Below are 22,673 nucleotides of genomic sequence, written 5' to 3'. Positions count from 1 at the left end.
TGACTTCATCTTTGCCAATATGTAGCTCATTTTTTTTCTTTCAGTTGTCTTACTGATCTATAAGTACTATATTGAATAGGTATGGAGAGAGTAGACATCCTTGTCCTGTTCCTGATTTTAGTAGAAATGCTTTGAGATATTCTCCCTTGGGGTTAATGCTGGCTGTAGGCTTGCTGTAAATCACTTTTTTATGTTGTGTAATGTGCTTAGACCCTAGTCCATCCATTACTTTTATTATGAAGGGATGCTAGGTTTTTTCAAAGGCCTTTCTGCATCTTATAAGATGGTCACATGATTTTTTTTATCTTTCAGACTGTTTATATGGTATATTTCATTTATTGATTTATGTATGTTTAACTATTCCTGCACCTCTAGGATAAAGCCTACTTGATCAAGGTGGATGACTTTTTAGATGTGTTCTTAGATTTGGTTTGTAAGAATTTATGAAAAATTTATATCTATGTTCCTAAGAGAAAATGATCTATAATTTCCTTCTTTGTTGGTTCTTTATGTGGTTTAGGTATCAGGTTAAATGTAGCTTAATGAAATAAAATTAGTAAATGTTTCTTCAGTTCTATTTTTGTGGAATATTAGTGCTAAATTTTCTTTGGCAGTATGTTATAATTCCATTCTGAATCAATCTGGTGGTAGTTTTTTAAATTTTTGTTTAGAAGACTTTTTATTATTGCTTTTATTTCACTAAAGATTGTGGATCTCTTTACATTGCTTATGTAGTCTTGATTTAACATTGCTGTTCTTTTTAGATTTTTCCAGTTTGGTGAAGTATAGATTTTTAAAGCATGTCCTTTTGAATTTCTGGATTTCCACAGTATGTGTTCTGATATCTCCCCTTTTCTACAATTTTACTAACTTGAATCTTCTCTCTACATATCTTTTAGTTAATTTGGTTAAGGATTTATCAAGTTTATTGTTTTTTTTTTCTTTAAAAACCCCTCTTAATTTTATTGATTCTTGGTATTTTTTGTTACCACTGTTTCCATTGTCTTTATGTCATTCTTGAGTCTGATTAGTTGTTTGTCTACGTCTTTTGCCTGTTATGCCTTCCTTTTTCTAGAGGTCTCAAGTCTGTTGTTAATTTGTTAGTATGAGATTTCTTTATTTTGATGAAGTAGGTGTGCAATGAATTGACTTTTATAATCACCTATTTGTGTCCCATAGGTTTGGGCATATTGTGTTTTCATTTTCAATCAATTCTATAAATTTTTAATGCCTATCTCGATTTCAGTCTTGACTCATTCTTTATTCAGTAGTGAGTTGTTAAGTTTTCATGAGTATCTGTCTGTAAACTTTCTGTTGCTGTTTCATTCTTGCTGTCCAGTATTAACCTGTGGTGGTCAAATAGATTGTAAGGTGCTATTACAATTTTATTTTGTCTGTTGAATCTTGCTTTGTGCTCCAGTATGTGGTCAACATGAAAGTTCCAAGAGTTCAGAGAAGAAATGTTCTTTAAATATTTGCTAGGTCAATTTGATTGATGATATCATTTAGTTACAGCATTTCTCTGTTAAGTATTTGTGTGGATGATCTTTCTATTGGTAAGAGTTAGGTACTGAAGTCACCCAGTACCATGTGAGGGTCAATATATGATTTTAGCTACAGTAGTTTTTCTTTCATGAATTTAAGTAAGCTTATATTTGGTGTATAAATGGTTAGACTTGCAATATCCTCTTCGTGGGGTTTTCCCTTTGATGAAAATGTAGTGTCTGTCCCTGTCTCTTCTCATTAGATTTTGTGTGAAGTCATTAAAATGGCCACCTCTGCTTGCTTCTTGGATCCATTTGTTTGGAATATCTTTTTATATTCCTTTGCCCTGAGGTTATGTCTACCCTTGATGTCAAAGTGTGTTTCTTGGATGTAGCAGAAAGGTAAATCCTGTTTCTAACTCAAATATGTTAGTTTGTGCCTTTTTCTTAGGAATTGGGGTCATTAGTGTTGAGTGTTATCAATAAGCAATATTCATTTTCATTCCTGTTATTTTGTTGTTATGGTATGGGTTTTTTTTCCTGAGAGATCAACCGAGTTCCTGCCAAAGCAAGCAGAACTAATGCTTTTCCCATCTGCCCTTGAGGCAAGGCCTCTCTCCACCTCCACTTTCCACCGTAAACTTGACAGCTAGTTGCAAGGCCAACGTAGGCAGGGCTCTGGGGCAGGCCTCCCATGGGCCATGGCCGCCTTGGGTTGCATCACACAGCCAAAACTATCTAGATTTAAGCCAGGATTTTCTGAAGCACACAGACACCTCTGTACACCTCAGAACTAAGGCATCCCTGCAGCCCAGATGGTGTGGTGAGGACATGACCTAGCCAACCTTCTTTTATAGGGTCCAGATGCATCTGTCTAGACAGGAGTCTCCTACCTCAGGGACTCACCTGGAAAATATCCTTAGTTTCAAAAACCCCTAGCATGTATTATGGCTTAAGTTGGCTGTGCGTTTTCTTCCCAGTTAGTTGTTCAATCAGGAGATTGTGTGTGTGTGTGTGTGTGTGTGTGTGTGTGTGTGTGTGTGTGTGTGTGTGTGTAGAGAGAGAGAGAGAAGAGAGAGAGAGAGAGAGAGAGAGAGAGAGAGAGAGAGAGAGAGAGAGAGAGAGAGAGAGAGTCTGGGGTGTTTTAGAGCCACTACTCTAATGTCAGAAAAAACACAGGTGTGTTTCTTTGCATGTTTCTGTTATCCAGAGGAGAATCAACAGATCCAAGAGCTGTCTCAGAGAAGTGAGGTGAAGGGCTGGAGAAATGGATAATAGTGCAATCACAGGTCCCCTCTCTCTTTCACCTCCTCTCAGGTTCTTTTCCACATATTTTTCTGGACACAAAGACACATGTGCAAGGACATTCAGGTAGGTAACATACTCATGTGACTTTTCTGGACTTGTGGAGATAGAGATACTTTTCCCATGTAGATTTCACATGCCTTGCTCACAACTACACAAAGGCATGGTAAAACAATGCTAGCTTTTGGGAGTAAGTAGGGTTCACTCCCTCAAACAGGCAGTAGAGAGCTCATGGGAGTTAGTTTGGTGTACAATTCAGCAGCAATTCCTGCCCTCAGCTCCTTTGTCTCTCTGGGGCACTTGTTACCATGGACATCTCACCCTTATGCTAGTAACGACAGACTTCAGAGGTCACTTCACTTTCCCCAGGAGGAGGAATGACCCTGGACTTCATTCTTTTCTTATCTTTCCAGGCTGCCTAGACAGCAGAGACAGCAAGCTGCTCCTGACCCCTGTGACAAGCCACTGTAGGACAAGTATTGGGGGTAAGTGTGGGGCAGGGAGCATGCTCTTGTGTTGTTTCACACAGTGATTCATCTCTCAGATGTGTGAATCTGGACACAGGTGCATTCTCAACTGGTGCTGGCGTCAAAGACAGGTAAGATAAGAGATGGATGGTTTTAGATGAACTTGAAGACCAGCTCAAACTACATTTTAGGTGATTAACAAATACTGTTTAGAATCAGGATTTCCTAGGCAGGACTTGAGATGTTTTTCTAAGGGTGCTACTCTTTGTCTCAGCTTCCTGGATAGTGTCTGCTAAATCTCACAGCTGGGTCTGTTACGCTTGGTGTTCATGGACACCATGCTCACACCCCAGCCACAGCCCAGTGACTATTAGAATTGGTTGTGAAATGGAGGGGCTACTGGTTGAATGCAGCCTGGTCTAGGGCCCCTTGGGAAAAAAGAATGAAGATAGACCTCAGGAGAAGGGTCCAATGCCTGCTAGCCCAGGCTATACCATTATTACTTTGACCTTAGTTTACTAGATGGAAGATGGTAGCAGAGGCAGCACCTCACAGTCACCCGCACCCCTGTACTTGCTAACCCCCTCTGGAGCACTGTGTACGGAGTAATGGTGGCGGTGCATAGTGTTATGGGTGCCAGTAAGTGAATGTCCAGAACTGTTTTCAGCTTTAGAACATTCTACTTTGGAGACATGTGAAATGCTTTACTCTGAAACCTGAAATGTCATTTTATGCCAGATGGGATAATTAAATGAGAGCAGCCTGCTCAGATGGCGTGCTCTCCATCTGACAGGCCACAATGGAAGTTCTTGACACCTGTCACTGTCAGCCTGGCCTTACAATCTGGCTCTTAACTCATACTCAAGGGCTTAGCCTTCACTATACCCTAATTGGTAGAGTCCAATAGTGAGAAGTGACAAGTAACCAGTACACACATAGCCCAGATGACCTCAGCCTTGGTGACCACATCCCCCTCTCCTATGAACAGGAGGATGCTTTCAACCTTGCAGGAGCCTCTGGGTTCCTATGGCTTAAGGGTTTGATACACACCCTAGGACCCTCAGAAGAGCCAACTTTTCTTAACAGGTGGGGCATAAGTCTTGAATGTCAACTCCTAGCCTTGTGTCCTAGTGGAATAGAGTTTTGAGATAGGAAGCTATGGGTTCATTGCTGTCACCTGGATGAGAAGCCACATTGTCACAAAGACCGCATTTGACTTTGTCTCCAAAGACACATTCAATCAACTTTCTCTGTGTTATTACTCATGTCTTCCCAGCATCCACACACCAGTCTCCAGGTTAGCTCACATGAGAGTGACAATCCCTGCACCCCCTTGAGGGATGAGGTGCAACATACATGGAACAATTTGCTCAGAAATCTTCATTCAGGGTCCACCCATGTTCACAGAGTGAGACTGTGTGGGGTGTGTCTTTGACCTGCTCTTTTCTTTATCATGTGAGCCATGAGAATAAAACTAAGCTATTCTTTTCGTACAAGAACAGAGTCGATTGTTGCCTAATTTTAAAAAGGATTTTGAGTTATTTAGATTAAATTTCATTTCTTATGCAAGAGGCCCAAGCTACAACTCCCATCCTGAATCTAGACTGTGCTTCCCATGGCTCCTGGGAACCAGTCGGTGGTGACCATGTTCATCCTGCAGAGCTTTGTGGATGACCCCTGGATCCAGGATGTCCTCTTCTGCCTCTTCTTTGCCTTGTTCATGGCGGCCATAGCTGGCAATGGACTGATTATCACAACCATCCACAGCAGTTCCAACCTCCACACTCCCATGTACTTCTTCCTAGTCAACCTTGCCCTGATGGATGTGATCTGCACTGTGACTGTCCTGCCCAAAGTCCTGCAGAGCCTGGTGGCAGAGAACACCATATCTTATGGGGGATGCCTCACACAGATGTTCGTCTTCTCCTGGGTCCTGGGCTCTGAGCTTCTGCTTTTCTCTGCCATGGCCTATGACCGCTACCTTGCCATCTGCAGGCCATTACACTATGGTACCCTCATGAGTGGCAAGGTCTGTGTGGCCCTTGCAACCTTTGTGTGGTTCACTGGAGCTCTGAATTCCCTGGTGCTCACTTGTCTTGTGTTGCCACTGTCCTTCTGTGGCCCCAGTCTCATCACACACTTCTTCTGTGAGATCCCTTCTGTGTTGATGCTGTCCTGCAGCCCCACCTTCATCAATGACATCATGACTGTCATTGCAGACATGTTCCTGACTGGCTTGAACTTTCTACTGACCATGACATCCTACGGCTTCATCATTGACAGCATCCTGCATATTCGCTCAGCTGAGGGGAAGAAGCGTGCCTTCTCCACCTGCTCTGCCCACCTGGTTGTGGTCATCCTTTATTATTCCACAGTTTTATATACTTATATCCGTCCAGCTCTAGGAACTGCTGGGCTCCTGGACAAGGTCATTGCTGTTCTGTACACCACTGTGACCCCTTCTCTGAACCCTCTCATTTATACCCTGAGAAACAAGGAATTCAAAACATCCTTTAAAAAACTCTTATTTCCCCAGTGAGAGCTTGGAGCTTGGAGAAGGACTCTGGAAACAGTGGTGAGGAGTGAAAAAGGTCACTCAGTCCCTTCTTTTATGCATCTCCTGACTCAGAGGAACACAGACTAATTTACAGCCTAGGAAAACTCTCCAAAGATTATACATTGTACATTATACTGTTTACCATATAAAATCTAGGGTTTTTACTCTTCTGAAAGTTTTAGATAGCTTCAACCATTTCTACTTAGTATATAGAAATATATAGCTATAAGTTTGATGGTATTAATTATTGCAATAGTTATATGACTAACTGAGACAAATCTTGTTAAATATTGAGTGTAGTATTTTTAGTGAGCCCATTTAAAATTTCTGAACCTCTGTGGCAATAGCCACAAGTGTATAGTTAGAGATAAGAAACTTGAACCCTCCCTACAGCTGCTCTGGACATTTCCACCTGATTGGGCTGTTTTCATTTTTCTTATTATCATCTCACTGTTTTCCCTGATGTTTGGTTTATTCCTACCATTTGAGGGAAGGAAATTCTCATAAAGGACCCAAGTTAGGGGCTGAGTTCAGATTCCTATGGAAATGTCTCTTATTCCAACATCCATAGATGTCAGAGCAGAGCCAGACACTGGTGTGGTGGCCTCTTCCTCAGACCCTATGTCATTACAGAGTTTTACAATGACTCCAACTTGTACCTCAGCATTTCTCCTGCTGTTTTGTGTGACATGACCATCCTTCAGTGGTTACATTTATTCAACACTGCATGTAGCATGTAATGTTAACATGGAACGAGCTCTGCTCCACTGAAATAAAGAGCTTATCAGATGTATTCATGTTGGGGTGATTGCTGAGGTCCAGTCCCTTGGTGAGGGCAGGGCTTTAAACAGGTGGGTGCAAGAGCAACATGGAAAGAATAAGACATGGGATACCATTCCATTTCGATTCATGAGAGAAGGGACAGAGAAGAAGAACATCTTGGTATATACTGACCTACTCTGACAACCTGTGTCTCTTACATGCTTTATTTATACATAAAATCATTTCCTCAGAAACTTTAATCATTGATTACACAAATTTGGGATAAAAATTTTCTAGTCTTTCCTGATTATATAAGTATATTGAAATAAAAGAAACAGAGAACAAACAGCAAGTTTTATGAGAACTAAATATTAACATTATTAATAAAATCAATTTTCTTTTAACTCAATATCTATTTCCTTACAATTGGTGTCATAAAACCTGTGGTTACAGAAATGCTAGACCAGATGACCTTGGGTTTGATTCTGTTTCAGTTTGGCACAGAATTAATAGATTAGAAGGTATTTCCTACCACCTGTTACATCAAATTATCTTTCTACAAAAGTCCAATCTATTTCTCTGAGTCTTGTTTAATTCTTCCTTTCTTTCCTTAATTTTTTTTAATATTTAACCTAAGACCACCATCCTTTTCTTTGATTCTTAAAATACTCTACAGCCCCCTTGCTTAAGCAAAAGCAGTCTCTTTTTCCCCTTACAATATCAGAAAAGTCCTGGTATGAGAACTCTATTCAGGAAAGCAGGCAGTTCACTAAGCCAAAATGTTTTCCTCTGTGTCTCTGTCATAAACCCTCATTTCAATATGATTCTTATCTTTGTTATAATTCCATAAAAAATAGAATAATACCAGGATTCCTAAAACTACTTGCTTGCCCTTCAGGTTTCTCATCAATTGTATGATCAAAATCTCTTCCTTTCCATACTAGTTTTTTTGTTTCTGAAGCTGGATATGAAAACCTAGTGATCCAGTTACAGTTTGTCAGCTTCTAAAATGTCCCTAATTTTTCTACTTTAATAACTTTTCTCAGATCCTCTGTCTCATGCTTACTAATATCACTTAATAATAATATAAATATGTGTAAGTAATAAGTTCTAGGGAAGACTCAATTTTCTGCAAAGCTGTTTCTCCCTGGGAACTTCCATTAGTTTCATTCTTGTTAACACCGGCTTTTCTTACATTATCCCAGCTCTAGCTTTGAGAGAGAGAGAGAGAGAGAGAGAGAGAGAGAGAGAGAGAGAGAGAGAGAGAGAGAGAGCTTTAACAGTGAGAAATATAAGTAAAACCAAAAGGTGTGTAACAATATTCCACCAGGGGCAGCGATGGGTCAGTCCAGGTCATCCGAGCACCAAGACTTTGTCAAACAGCACCATCAGGGCACTTGGCGCCACCATGTGATCATGTACACTTTTAAATACTACATTGAGCCATCTGACTAATATAGAACAGACGGCAACAAAACATGATTAACAAATGTGGTAAATATAATGAAGAAAAATAGCAGGTAAAATAAGACAATGTCAATGAATCATGGTGTGATGATTTATATACTCATGTTTAATTTAACTGGGATGACCTCCATGAATATTCCTGAGAGACATCTCCATGATTATCTCTGAACTGTTTCCAAAGATGACTCACTAAGTAGCTAGACCACATCTTCAGTGTGGGTAGTATCTCCACGTGCATTGGGGACAGGCAGGCATGGGCCAAGGCAAAAGGAGAAACCAATTTAAAAATTTCCATTCCCTCTCAACTGAATGAATATGAGATAAATGCAGAAACAAAGAAAGAAATAAGAGACTTTGTAAAATTCAATGAAAATAAATGTACATACAACACATCCAAACTTATGGGACACCACGGAAGTGGTGCTGATAGAAAAGTTCATAGCACTAAGCGCCTTCATAAAGAAATTAGAGAGATACCGTGCTAGCAATTTAACAGCACACCTAAAAGCTCTAGAACAAAAATAAACAAGCACCCAAGAGGAGTAGATTGTGGGAAATAATCAAACTCCGGCTGAAACCAATAAAATAAAAATAAAGAATCAATGAAACTAAGAGCTGGTTCCTTGAGAAAACCAACAAAATAGACGAACTCTTATTCAAACTAACTAAAAGGCACAGAGAATATCCAATTTAACGAAATCAGAAATGAAAAGGAGGGCATAACAAGAGGCATTGAGGAAATCCAAATAATCATTAGTTCAAACTTCAAAAACCTGTACTCCACAAGCTTGAATCAAAAACACAAGTGATAGCTCATGCTTGCAAGGATATGGAGCAAGGGGAACACTGCTCCACTGCTGGTGGAAGTGCAAACTTGTACAGCCACTATGGAAACCAACATAATAGTTTCTGAGAAAATTGGGAATTGATCTATCCCAAGACCCAGATATACCACTCTTGGGCATATACCCAAGAAAATGCCATCGTACCAGTAGGATACTGCTCAACTATGTTCATAATGGCGTTATTCATAATAGCCAGAGATAGAAAGCAACCTAGATGTCCATCAACTAATGAATGGATAAACAAAGTGTGATACATTTACACAGTGGGGCATTCCTCCACTGTGCAATGATGCCATGATACTTGCAGGCAAGAGGAAGGAAATAAAATAAATCATTCTAAGTAAATACCCGGACCCAGAAAGACAAACATGGTATGTACTCACTTATAAGTGGCTATTAGCTGTTAAGTAGAGGATTATAATGCTACAATACAAAGACCTAAGAAACTAAGTAACTGTTAGTACAACAGCTAAGTAACTAGTAGGTCTCAAGGGAGACACATGGATAGCCTTAGGAAGGGGAAATATATTTTGCAGGTGGAATAGGGGTAGGTGGGTATGGAAACAGGAGGGACCAGACAGGGGAATGGAGGGAGAAATTACCAATATTTTCAGAGATGATTGAAATTGGGGAGACCTTTGAGGGGTAATGTGGAAACTTAGTGCAGTGGAAACTCCCTGGAATCTATGAGGGTTACCCTAGCAAAGACTCCTAGTAATGGGGGCAAGGAGCCTGAACCAGCCATCTTCTGTAACCAGGCAAAGCTTCCAGGGTGGACACCAACCCAGCCGTAAAGCCGTCCACCTGCAATATGTCTTGCCTGAAAGATGTGCTGGGGTAATGGTGGCACAGAGCTTGTGGAAGTGGCCAACCAATGACTGGCCCAACTTGAGGCCCATGCTACTAAAGGGAGCCCATACCTGACTCTTTATAGATGTTCAAGAATGAGAAGTTGGATAGCCCGGAGACATAGGATAGAACCAAACACAACTGGCATCAAAAAAAAAAAAAAAAGAAATAAAGGAAGGAAGGAAGGAAGGAAGGGGGAAAAGGAGAGGAGGAGGGAGGGGAAAGAAAAGAGAAGAAAAAGAAAAAGGGAAAGAAAGTCAACGAAATGATCCCCAAAGGTACTCTGCTATATTCATAGATTACTGTTTAGCCTAATCCTAATCCGGGAGGCTTCATCCAGCAATTGATGGGAGCAGCTGCAAAGACCCACAGCCAAACATTTGGTGGAACTCAGAGAACCCTGCAGAAGAGGGGCAGGAAGGACTGTAGGAGCCAGAGGGATTGGGGACACCATGAGAACATGGCACACAGAATCAGCTCAGCAGGGCTCATAGAGGCCCACAGAGACTGAAGAGGCTATCAGGGAGTCTATATGGGTCTGAGATAGGTCCTTTGCGTATTTGTTATGGTTGTGTAGCTTGGTGTTCTTGTGGTGCTCTTAATGGTGGAAGTGGAGGTTGCTCCTGACTTTTTGTGGGCTTAGATGTTTTTAGGTCTATGTCCCGATCCACAGGACTGTCGACGAAGATCCTGGAAGAGGGAGAGGGAATGGAGAGAGGCAAGAGATGCGAGAAACGAAGACAAGATGGCAGTCTGATCAAGTCTCGTTTATTGAGCATACCGGGGCAGCTTATAGAGGGAGGAAGCAGATTTCTGAGTAAAACCATAAAAACAGGATGTTTAGCCAGCTGCAGGGTATTTTCAAGCTATTCTAGGCCAAGATAGGAGAGGGAGTTGGATAAACATTAGAAAAACAGCAATGCTAGTCCAACAGTGGAAAATTGCAGATGCTTGCTGTAGTCTATGTGGCACCTTCAGGCAGTTGTGCTATCAGTGAGCAGGCCATATGTCATGGCTCCACACAGGTCTAGATAGATATTTTAAGTTAATAAAGATGAAATATGATAGATACTGATTTACATTCAGAAAAATAATAAATAATAAAATAAAAAGGTAGTTATCAGAGGAGAGATGCACGATAGGCTGAGAAACAAAGAGGAATGAGCAAAGAGTCAGTCTCAACCCCCATGGTAAAACAAGGACTTGCAGTTCATTTGAAGCAAGTGAAATACTTTGCAAATTTGCAAGCCAATACATGATTAAAATAAGAAGTTTTCAAAGACCTGTGTGACTAACAAATGCAGTGACTGAACTAAATCACTACACAGACAACTTCAAAGTAGACCTCATGAAGAAGAATCAGTGAACACAAAGAAAAGCATTTGAGACAAACCCGGTTCCAAACTCATAGCCTGAGACATATGCATTTATATATATTTGCGTTTTTCTATGTGCAGACATCCAGTTAGACCAGCATCATATGAGTGTGGAGTTTGATTATTTCCAGCCATCTACTCCTCTTGGGTGTTTCTTCTTTTTTTCTAGGTCTTTCAGATATGTCATTAAGTTGCCTATTTGAGAAGCTTCCAATTTCTTTATGAAGGCACTTAGCACTATGAATTTTCCTCTTAGCACTGCTTTCAATGTGTCCCGTAAACTTGAGTATGTTGTTCTTTCATTTTCATTGAACTTTAGGAAGTCCTTAATTTCTTTCTTTATTTCTTCCCTGACCCAGTTGTCATTCAGTAGAGTGTTGTTTAGTTTTCATGTGTGTGTAGGCTTTTTGTTATTTCTGTTGTTGTTGAAGTCCAGCTTTAGACCATGGTTATCTGATAAGATACAATTTCAAAGTTCTTGTATCTGTTGAGACTTGTTTTTTGATGTACTATATGATCAGTTTTGGAGAAGATCCCATGAGTTTCTGAGAATATATAGTCCTTTGTGTTTGGGTGAAAATTTCACTAGATATCTGTTAGACCCACTTGATTCGTGACATCAGTTAGTGTCATTATTTCTCAGTTGAGTTTCTGTTTCATTGACCTTTCCTTTGGTGAGAGAGGGGTGTTGAAGCCTCCCACTATTAATGTGTGGGGATCGATGTGTAGTTTAAGTTTTGTTAATATTAGTTAATATGAATGCCTTTGTATTGGGGGTGTAGATGTTCAGAACTGTGATGTCATCTTGGTTGACTTTAACTTTGACAAGTATGATGTGTCCTTCCTCATCTCTTTTTTATTAATTTTGGTTAAAAGTATATTTTATTAGATTTTAAAATGGCTACAGCAGCTTGCTTCTTGTGACCATTTGCTTGGAATATCTTTTTCCAGCCTTTTACCATGAGGTAATGCCTATTCTTGTGGCTGAGATGTTTCTTGAATGCAGAAAAATGTTGGTTCTTATTTATGCATTCATTCAGTTAGTCTGTGTTTTTTTATTGGAGAAGTGAGACCATTGATGATGAGAGACATTAATTACCAGTGACTGTTAAGTCCCTTGATTTTTATGTTGGTTGCTGTAGAGTGTTTGTGTGGTTGTTTTGCAACACTTAAGTTATCTATTTGCTGTGTTATTTTGGTTGTAGCTTATCAATTTGGGTTGGAATTTTCCTTCTAGTAACTTCTGTAGATTTGTGGATAGGTACTGTTTGAACTTGTTTTTGTCATGGAATATCTTGTTTTCTCTGTTAATGTTCACTGAAATTTTCACTGGCTATAGTAGTCTGGACTGGCATCGGTGGTCCCTTAGGGTTTGAAGGACCTCTTTCCAGGCCCTTCTAGCTTTTATGGTCTCTGCTGAGAAGTCGAGTGTAATTCTTCTAGGTTTGCCATTATATGTTACTTGGTCTTTTCCCCCTTGCCGCTTTTAATATTTTTCCTTTGTTCTGTACATTTTTGTGTTTTCATTATTATGTGGCAGGAGGATTTTTTCTTTTCTATTCTATTCTATTTAATGTTCTGTAGGCCTCTTGTATGTTTATATACGTATCCTTCTTTAAATTGGGGACATTTTCCTCCTTGATTTTGTTGAAAATATCTTCTGGGCCTTGAAGTCTGGCATCTTCTCTTTCCTCAGTGTCTATTATCCTCAGGTTTCATCTTTTCTTGGTGGCCTTGATTTTTTTTTGGATGTTTTGTGTCAGGAATTTTTCAGATGTAACATTTTCTTTAATGGTTGCATCAAGTTCAACAATTGTATATTCTACTCCTGAGATTCTTTCCTCCATCTCTTGATTTTTGTTAGATAAGCTTATTTCTGCACTTCCTGCTTTCTTCTCTAAGTTATCTTGTTCCCGAATTTCTTCTGTCTGTGCTTTTATCATTGTTTCCACTTTCATCTTCAAACCTTGAGCTGTTTGATTGATTTCCTTCATCTGATTGTGTTTTCCTGAATTATTTCCAGTACATCTCTATAGGCCTTTATAATATCTTCAGTCTGTTTGGCTACATCTTCCTGCACTTGTTTAGAGATTTTATTCATTTCCTCCATTATCATCTCTATTACTAAGGATTTGAAGTCACTTTCTTGTGCCTCATTTGTGTTTGAGTTCTCAGGGTTGAATTCTTTTGCATAGCTGGGATCTGGAAATGCCATATTGTTTTGGGTTTTGTTGTTTGTGTTTTTATGCTGGCCTTTAGTCATCTTCCTGTATCTGATGTTGGGAGGTAGCTTCTGGTGTCCTTCACTGATTGTTTAGTGCAGTTCTTTGGTGAGTGTCTGAAGGTCGAGGACCCTCACCTGTGGGGATCAGAAAACCCTTCCTTGGATCAGGCAGATGATCTGGTTTCAACTCCAAGGGACTTTGCTCCACACCCTGGGCTCCCCACTGGGTCAGTAGAGGCAGATACTGGTGCTCTGCAGCCCAATGATTTGTTCAAGGTAGTGTAGATAAAGCCAGTTACCCTGCCCTTGGCTGGGCTTTGAAAACTCTACACTCAGACACTGCAGCTTTAGGGGCCTAGGCTAAGTCCACTCTAGAGTTCTGGAACCCCTACTGGCTTGTGAAAGTTGGCTAGGATTCTGCCTGATCCCTTCAGGTTGGTTCAGTCCTGTTTGAATGCATGGTACCTCCTGCTGGGCTATGGCAGCTGGCTAGGCTCTGCCTGAGCTTGTGGGAACAGCTCCCTGGGTTGTGTCGCTAGTTAGGTTCCTGCCCAATCCCCTCAGTATTGTTCAGACCCTCCTGAAAGTGTGGGAGCCCTTTATGGGCTGTGGCGGCTGGCTAGGCTTCCTCCCAATCCATTCAGGCCAGTTCAGTTCTGCTCACGTGTGCATGAACATTCCATTGGGGTGGCTGCCTAGGTTTCTGACCAATCTGTTCAGACTGTGCAGCCTTAGATCAGCCAACCTGAGAGTGCAGCTATGGAGCTGTAGCTGGAGAACATGTCCATAGTCGCTTCCCCCCCCCATCACCACCAGTGTAAGCTCTGGGTTCCTCCATGGACTCTTAGAATTATGTGAGGTCATATCTGTCCCAGATCCACACTCTCAGCTCTCCCCAGCCCAGAAGACACTGGCAACTGCTTCTGTGTGGCCCACAGATCAGTCAGAGAGGGAGAGTAAAAGAGCACAGGTATTTTATGGCACACTAGGCTGCATTGGCCTTTGAATATTGTGCCCTAGTGGTCACTGGCCCCTGGGCCTTTCTGTGGATTGGTGGGGTGGTCTGAGGTCAGATCCACCCATTTTCCTGAGTTTTCCCCAGGCCAGAAGCTCCAGACTCTGGTGCTTCATCGCCTACAATTCAGTCATAGATACCAAGTTCATGATATAGATAGAGCACAGCTGCAGCTCACAAGCAGGTACAGGTCTAGACTCTGGGAACTGGGCACCATTCATGCATGGGCTAGCTGGGTAGCCCAAGGCCAGACCCACTTGTGTTCTGCACTGTGCAGACCCCTCTCACCTAGGGTTCTCCAGGTCTTGCGGTCTGTAGCTTCCAGCCATTTCCCTAGTCTCTGTCCTACAGATCAGATACTGTGCATGTTTGGAGCTGCCATCTTGGATCCCCCCTCATTGTTAGGTTTTCTTAAGTGTTTCTATTTATTTGTTAAATTCTACTTTCAGTTTGGAAATGTTTTCATTATTTTATTCAACTGTGTTTTCACAGATGTTATTAATGGATTCATTCGTATGCTCTTTAAGCTTCTCAGACATACTCACAATTGCCGTTCTGAAGTTCTTGTCATTTGCTTCAGCCACATTACATTTTTCAGGGCCTACTATGATAGGATTACCGGGTTCTGGGAGAGATATGTTGTGTTGGCTGTCAAATTTTGTGTTTTGTGCTGGTGTCTATGCACTTGAAGGTAGAATAATTAAGGTGATTACAGGTGCTAACACCTGGTCTTGTTTTTGCTGTGTGGGTGTTCTCATTCCTTGATTTCTATTGCAATTTTTGTATCTTAGAAAAGTGTAGGGATTGTAGTTTCCCTGGCAGAGAGTTCTTTTGACCTCTAAACATCTCAAGATTTCACCAAGGCTATTGGTTGCTCTGCAAAAAAAAAAATAGATGATAAGTTTCTATTGCTGAAAATAACACATATCTATCTCATTGAACACAAAGAAGTAGATCTTGTGCCTAATTAGAGCCTTTGCTCCCAATGACTAGTGTTCCTGGTACTTAAAGATAATCTGCACCAGACGATGACCAAAAGTAATCTAACACAGAAGAAAGGTAATAGAAAAGCTAGCTACATACCGTACAATCTTGAAGAGTGACCTGTCTTCATTATATGCTGGAGCAGTTGTGGCAATAATATTATGGAAGTAACCAAATACCATCTTATTGGATTTAAGGCCCATTCCACAATATGTAATTCATGCCCAGCACTGCTCCGGAGGCTGATAACCTGAGACTGAATAGGCTTTGGGCTTAGGGAAAAAAATAAATGCTACATATAGTTCAGTTAAAAGAGGATAGCAACAAATTTGCTCTTAATAACACTCTGCTATACCCATAGATCAGTACCATGCTCAGACATCATCAGAAGAACTCCCTCTTGCAGTAGATGGGAACAAACACGGAGCCCACAACTGAACAATATACAGAGATTCAGGGATTTTGGAGCACTCAGTCCTAAATTATATTTATTCATCAAACTCCCTCCCTCAGGACTCAGGGACTTGTGAGAACGAGGAGGCAGAAAGAACAGGATGGTTGCACATATGGACTCACAGAAACTGTGGCAGCATACACAGATATTGGATAGGCTCATGATGGAGAGAGTCCCAGCACTGACTGTAGGAAGTGGACATCAGATCTCATCCCTAACCAAGAAGCTGTCCCCAATGACAACTGCTTGCAAGGAAAACTTAGTTCTACATACTGGAGTCTCACAGGGCATATCAAACACAGTTAAGAGAAGGCCTTACAGCCATTAACACTAAATGAACTCAGTGGTACTCTTGAGAACTTTTTGTCTCATATTAAATTGGGAGGGGACATTTTTGTTTTATGGCCTTCTGCTTGTGTATTACAATTATGATTTTTTTTTAATTTTGGAAGTGTGTGCTTCTCCTCCTCCTCCTCGTTTGTTTGTTTGTTGATGTTTTTAAAGCGATAGAAAGAGAAATTGGAATTGGTCAGTGGGGAGATAAGAAGGATCTGAAAGTAGGTGAGGAAGGAGAATAGTGATTATATAAGCAGTTTTTACAATTAAAAATTTAAGTAATGGGCTTATTAGTTTTTCATTTATGAAAAGTTAGGTGTCACATAAAACTTTGAGTGACTTTTTATCTTTTATTTTTTTAGGTTATAATTTGATTGCATTTTATCTCTCCCTTTCTTCCTTTGAACCCTTCCTATATACCCATACCTCATCTCCTCCAAATGCGTGATCTCTTTTTTATTACTGATACTTATCATATATATGTATGTAGGGATATATATATATATATATCCCTAAATATATCCCAGTAAGTCTGTATAGTGAAACCTGTATGTATGTGTGTATCAGGGCTGAAAAAGTATTTTAAGTGCTTAAAAATATAGCAAGCAAAATGGAAGTGCTGAGGGAACATTAATTCTTAGCAATACATTGAAAGGCTTGAATATAGGAAGAGGAAATAGGGTATAGAAAGTGAAATTTACTTAAAATAAATCCACTGCATATTTAAAATTCAGAAAAAGTATTCTCAGAAGAATACAGAGAAATCAATTTCTATCATGGTGTGACCTTCCACACAGGGGTGAAAACACCAAAGGCATTCTGAGACATGCATGCAGAGAGCTGGCATAGCAAAGTGTAGAAGGGGGTGTGCTCCTGCCCACCGTATGTGACTCTCCTGACCACCATCCTCCACACCAGTCTACTGGGAGCTTGGGTCATTAAGCCATGAGTCCCATTTAATTGCTCCTAAGAGCTTTCTCCTTGAGTTTCTATCCCAGGAGGCACCAGGACAAGCACCTGCCCCTGGTCTCAGAAATCCAGGTATTTCAGAAAGTCAATGACCTCTACACAAAGGAAGACAGAGCTTCAGAGGGACACTGAAGACTTGGTGCCTGCAAAAGATGAGAGTCTGTGGGCAGCACAGTGTGCACTTTGTGGGAGCCATCTGTCACTTGAATTCAGTGTGACATGGAAAGGTGAGTGTAGGCTAATCTTCCACTATGTGACTCCAGTAGATAACAGTGGAACCACAAAGCAAAAGTCTCACTGTAAAACTGACATTTGTCCCAGTGTTTGCATGTCAGAACAGAGACAGAAACAGCGTGATTATGTTCCCAGTGAGGGCTGAATTTGAGGAACAGCGATGGGTCAGAGAACAGATTATGGGAGAAAGGTTTAGTTACATGCTCTCCTGCATAAACAGCAGAATGTCCAGCTTCTAATCACAATCACAGCTTATTATGCCTGATTTTTATCCTTACGTCAAAATTCCGACGTCCTCGTTCATCCCCCACCGTACTCACATTAATTTTGAAATGAAACCAACAGATTTAGATTAATCTAAGATACATACCGAGAAGCTAGAAATTGAACATCACCTTGTTAGACCATGGGATCTGCAGACACTCCAGCTCATGACCATGGTGAGGATCCTCAGCTGCTCTGCTCCTGGCTAAGGCTCAGTTTCTGAAGGTTTTCAAGTCAGCCTTGCTGAGATCTGGCTTACATGGAGCCATGAGGGGCTGTTGTGAAAGTTGCTCCCCCACAAACTCCCCACTTGGATCCTAGATTCTCCCATGTCCACTCAGGCACAAATAGGCACACAAGCAACCAAACCTAAATTCCCAAAGAACAGGATGGAACTATGAGAAGAGCTTGGGGAGGCACAGCTCATCTCTGCTTCACTGTGTATGTGGGTGGGTATTTGGGAAGCTTATTAATTTTTCCATCTGTATAGCAGTATCTCATCTGAGTAAGATAATAATGTTTGCTAGGCTGATAGGAACAGGCATCCAAATAGATCTTGCTGAACACACTGTGTATAGAAACAATAATTTTTTATTTATGATTTACCAAAAGTGCTATTCTCCTCTCTATCATACATACAAAATATCCCACACATGTACACAAAGAAGCCTGTGCCCTAGTTTGTTGGATGCAACTGTATACATTATGTCACAGGTGGCCAATGCAGACAAAATGGTAGTTGCTGACCACCAAAGGGATTCTCCACCAATGTCTTCTCGCCATAGTTCATCTTCTACGACAGTACAAATAGAGGCTCCTCCATGATACTCGGCAGGGTACTCCTTTTTTTTATCCAGATGAGAAACAGCAACTGGTGCCACTTGCTGAGGAGCACAGGGTGAAGTCAGTACTTTCCCTATGCAGATGGTACATACTCTGTGGGGAGCTGAGACTACCTCAAAGTCCTGTGTTCAATCCAGCCTTTTCCCATCACAGATTCATGCTCATAACCTAATCTCCTCCCCCCACTGTTTGTTCTTTAAGAACAAAGCCCCCTCCAGTTCACTAGCCAGACTCAGTTTTGTTTAGAAATCTCAGAATTGGGCACCTGTCTGACTTCACCATTTTTTCCAGTTCTAGGTGTTTCACAGTTAACAGACAAGAGCCCTGGTGGTGTCTCTGTCTCCTAGGACAAGCGTTCATTGTTTATATCATCACTACAGGATCTTACAGGTTGATACCTCACAGTCCATATGAAGGTCCTGAACATGCCCTTGATCCCTTTACTGAGAGATCATGTTTATCGGGCTTCAGACATTTGTTGAAATTGTTCTGTCCTTAGTTCTACGTGTTCTCAGTGGACTCAAGTGGAACGCAGTATTTTTCAATGTGGTTAGCATAGATTTGATCAGAAATTTTGGCACACGTGCTATGGAATAATTGATGTTTTCTTGTGTTTGGCCAGTTCAGACCTCTCTGGTGCTATGCATACACTCACATTCATTCTGTTGTAAATTGAAAGTGCACATGTAGATGTTGCCACTGGATTACTCAGGTGGCAAAAGCATCTGAGGCACCCTGTTCAGAAGACATGTCTCCATCTAAGCTCTGTAGCAATAACCCTACTCCACAGAAGTCGGTCACACACACACACACACACACACACACACACACACACACACACGTTCTCTCTCTCTCTCTCTCTCTCTCTCTCTCTCTCTCTCTCTCTCTCTCTCTCTCTCTCTCTCTCTCTCTCTCCTTTCTCACTGGTGTCTCTTTTCTTCACTTTAAGACATGTGGCTCCTATTATGCCTAATATACATTTCACCTGCTCTAACACACTTATACCATTTTCAAGGTAGATGCCAAAGCTTTGATGCCAAGTAAACTTAACAAGTGAAAGTAATATTTATACTTTTAAGGTTCAGATAAAGAAGCGGTTTGAATTCTTTTTTAACCATTCAATATGTTTTACACAATGCTTCCTTCCACATAGGCCAGTTAATTGAAGATGCAGGACATTTTTTTTATAATCCAAGTTCTCTACACTCTCCTAATCAGGTCACAATAAGCAAAAGGCAGCAACACAGACATGAATTTTCTGCTACAGATCAGATTTTGAGTGCATTTCTTTCCAAATAAACATATAACTTCATCGTGAACAGTTATTCCGAACGTCTTAAACTTTAGGCTTTATCTATACTGTTGTCTGTTTATATCTGGCGTTTCTGTGATACATTTTTATGAACTGACATATGAATGAAGCTGCCATGAATGGGGTCAACCAACGCTATTATTTGTACCTGAAGGACACTGCATATGTTGATGGGATGGAAGTTGATATCTCAATATGTTTGTACATATTCTAAGTAAATGTTTCTGTTTCTGAGATTCTGTTATCTAGGTCTTTCCAAGCTTCGAGCTCCTCTTTTCTTGTTGTTTGTAGATGCATAAGACATGATTGTAAAGTGTAGCCCTAGAACTTATAGAACTTATTTTTTCTGTCTCAATGTACTTGGTTCTCATGTCCTCTCTTCCTTAACTCGTCCTCATCTTTGCAGTCACCATGTCTATTAGCCACTTGTCTATGAAAGTAGAGTTTCTAGTTCCTGATTGTGAGAGATAAATGTGGAATCTGTATTTATGTGCCTGCCATATTTTTCTCATATTATTTTCACATATTATTCTCCATTATCATCCATTTTACTGTACATTAAATGTATCATGCTTTTTTTAATTAGTTGAGTAACATTACTTTGAGCATAGTTAGTACCCTTTTTCATCTCCTCATCCTAGGCTTATTCCCCCTATTTTCCACAAGGGTGTGTTGCTGTCTTTCTGCTATGCTAATATTATCTCCTTGGGAAATATTTTCTTCTTTTTAAAACACTGTCTCACTATATAGCTTTGGCCAATCTGGAACTTATTTATGTATGCCAGCGTCTTGCTTTGAACTTCCCTCCGTCCCAACAGCTGGGATTAAAAATGTATTGCCAACAAGACTAACATTTGAAGTGATGTAATTCTTAGTAATATTTTTATTAATTCTTTGATAATTTCTTTTTTATTAAATGTTTTACATATACATTTATATTAGTACACACATATAAAATAAATAAGATACATACATCAATAAGAACCACAGAACAATCAGGAATTATATTCACGTTACATTCATAGTGTTTTGGCAGTTTGTATTTGGCAACCTTAAAGGAAACATTTTTCTATCTCAGTGACTCTGAAATTTTGGATGTAACTCAATATCTATCATATCTCATCTCTATCAACTTAAAACATCTATCTATACCTAAAAACATTTTAACCCATAAACAACTAAGCTTAATTGTAAAACTAAACTACCTGGTCTTCAACTCCATCAGAGACTTGAGAAAGAATAAAATTAATTATCTGAGTAGACAGGTAGTGCAGGTTAGCAGCTTCCAAGTTAAAAAAAAAAATGACAGAGACAGTTTGCAGCCTGAACAGTCACCCATAACTCTCTACATGTTGGAGCATTATCTTCTGCTTTCTGGCCCAGTATATCTGAAAGACATATTTGTGAGGCAGGAACTACTGAGAACATGCTTTCCCTGTCTTGGCAGAGATTGGCTATCAACTCTGCCTGCATCCAAGCTTGCCCATTTTTAGGTAGAATTGTGTCAGTGGTTGAAACGAGGACATTTTGCCCAGTGGGAGGTTTGCCATATTTGAAGCCATTTCCATAAGGCGGTTCATTGATGCTCACCATCATTACATTGTATTTAGGTCAGAAAGACATTTTCCCTCCCCGGTGTCTCTCAGATACATTCACTCCTCCCTACTCACTCAACTTCTTTTACTCTCTTTTTCTTTTAAAAGCCACTGGATCTAATTTACTGACCACCTACTCTTAAGGGTGTGGTCTACTTTGTAGGGTGGTCTTCATGTAGAGATAATATCATTAGATAGAACTGATTTTGTCTTCCCCCAGAAACTATCAAATGCCAATAACTCCTTAGCTAAGGGTGGAGTTATGTGCTGGGATTTTTGCCTGGTTTGCATAGATTTTTTGGGAATGCTGTAATATCACTGTTAGTTCATATGTGTATCTACCCTATTGTTTCTGGGAAACATTCTCTTTTTGAAGCCATCTAACACCTCTGGCTCCCACAATCTTTTCTCTCCCTCATCCATGAAGAACCCTTGTTCTTAAGAAAAGGAGGGGTGATCTCCCACTTAGGTCAGAACACTACAAAGTTTCTTATTCTGTTCACATTGGCCTTTGTGTTCATTGACATCTACCACAAGAAGAAGCTTCTCTCATGAGGTTTGAATAATGCTCTGATCTATGGGTATGGCAATAAATTATTAGGAGTAATGTTATCCCTATATCTGTTTAGTAGAAAAACAGTAGTAGATTTTTCTCTATGGCCTATGATCTATCTAGCCACAGGTTGTTTGGTGTGTTGAGAGTTCCAGGTATATGTTCCATATAATGAAGTGAGCCTTATATTTAGTCAAAAAGTTGTTGGCTACCTCTAACATTCGAGCCACTGTTGCATCAGCTGGCATATCTTGTCAAGCAAGTTGTTGTGGCAGCTCATATTGTCGTAAGTAGGGAAAGATTGATGACAAATTTTTCTTCTCAAGTTTAATTTTTTAAATTATTCCTATATTCTAGATATTAATCCTCATTCATTTGTATACTTAGTAAAAATTTTGCAGTTCTATAGGCTGCCTCTTCATTCAGATGATGGTATTCTTTACTGTACAGAAGCTTTATTGATTTGTTTGTCAATCATCGATCTTAATATATCTGATACTACGGTCCTGCTCAGAAAGGCCTATCCTGTGACAATGAGCTCAAGGATTTTCGATACTTCCTCCTCTGTCATTTAAATTTTTGGGTCATATACTGAGGTCCTTGATCCACTGGAGTTGAATTTGTACAGGGTGAGAGACAAGAATCTTGTTTCATTATTCTACATGTTACTGACACGTTGACCAGCACCATTTACTTTTCTTATCCTTAGTTAGGTGGACATATGTCTGGATTCTCAAATCCCATTATTATTAACATTAATCTGTCATTTCTTCTCATT

At 40.2% G+C, this 22,673-nt stretch overlaps 1 protein-coding gene across 1 annotated transcript; it reads left to right on the top strand.

Annotated features, from left to right (window-relative positions):
• Window positions 1-4,871: 4,871 nt before the first annotated feature.
• Window positions 4,872-5,842, top strand: LOC311609634 (olfactory receptor 13G1-like; the record flags this gene model as incomplete). Its single annotated transcript, XM_084802867.1, is given in 2 exon segments — window positions 4,872-5,777; window positions 5,780-5,842. Coding segments are annotated over 2 exon segments (969 nt in total).
• Between the last annotated feature and the right edge of the window lie 16,831 nt (window positions 5,843-22,673).

The sequence above is a fragment of the Acomys minous genome, assembly GCF_964271855.1.
Source record: "Acomys minous genome assembly, chromosome: 2".
NCBI lineage: Eukaryota > Metazoa > Chordata > Mammalia > Rodentia > Muridae > Acomys > Acomys minous.
The sequence above is the reverse complement of the archived record's forward strand: the minus strand, read 5'-3'. Positions and strand labels throughout refer to the sequence as shown.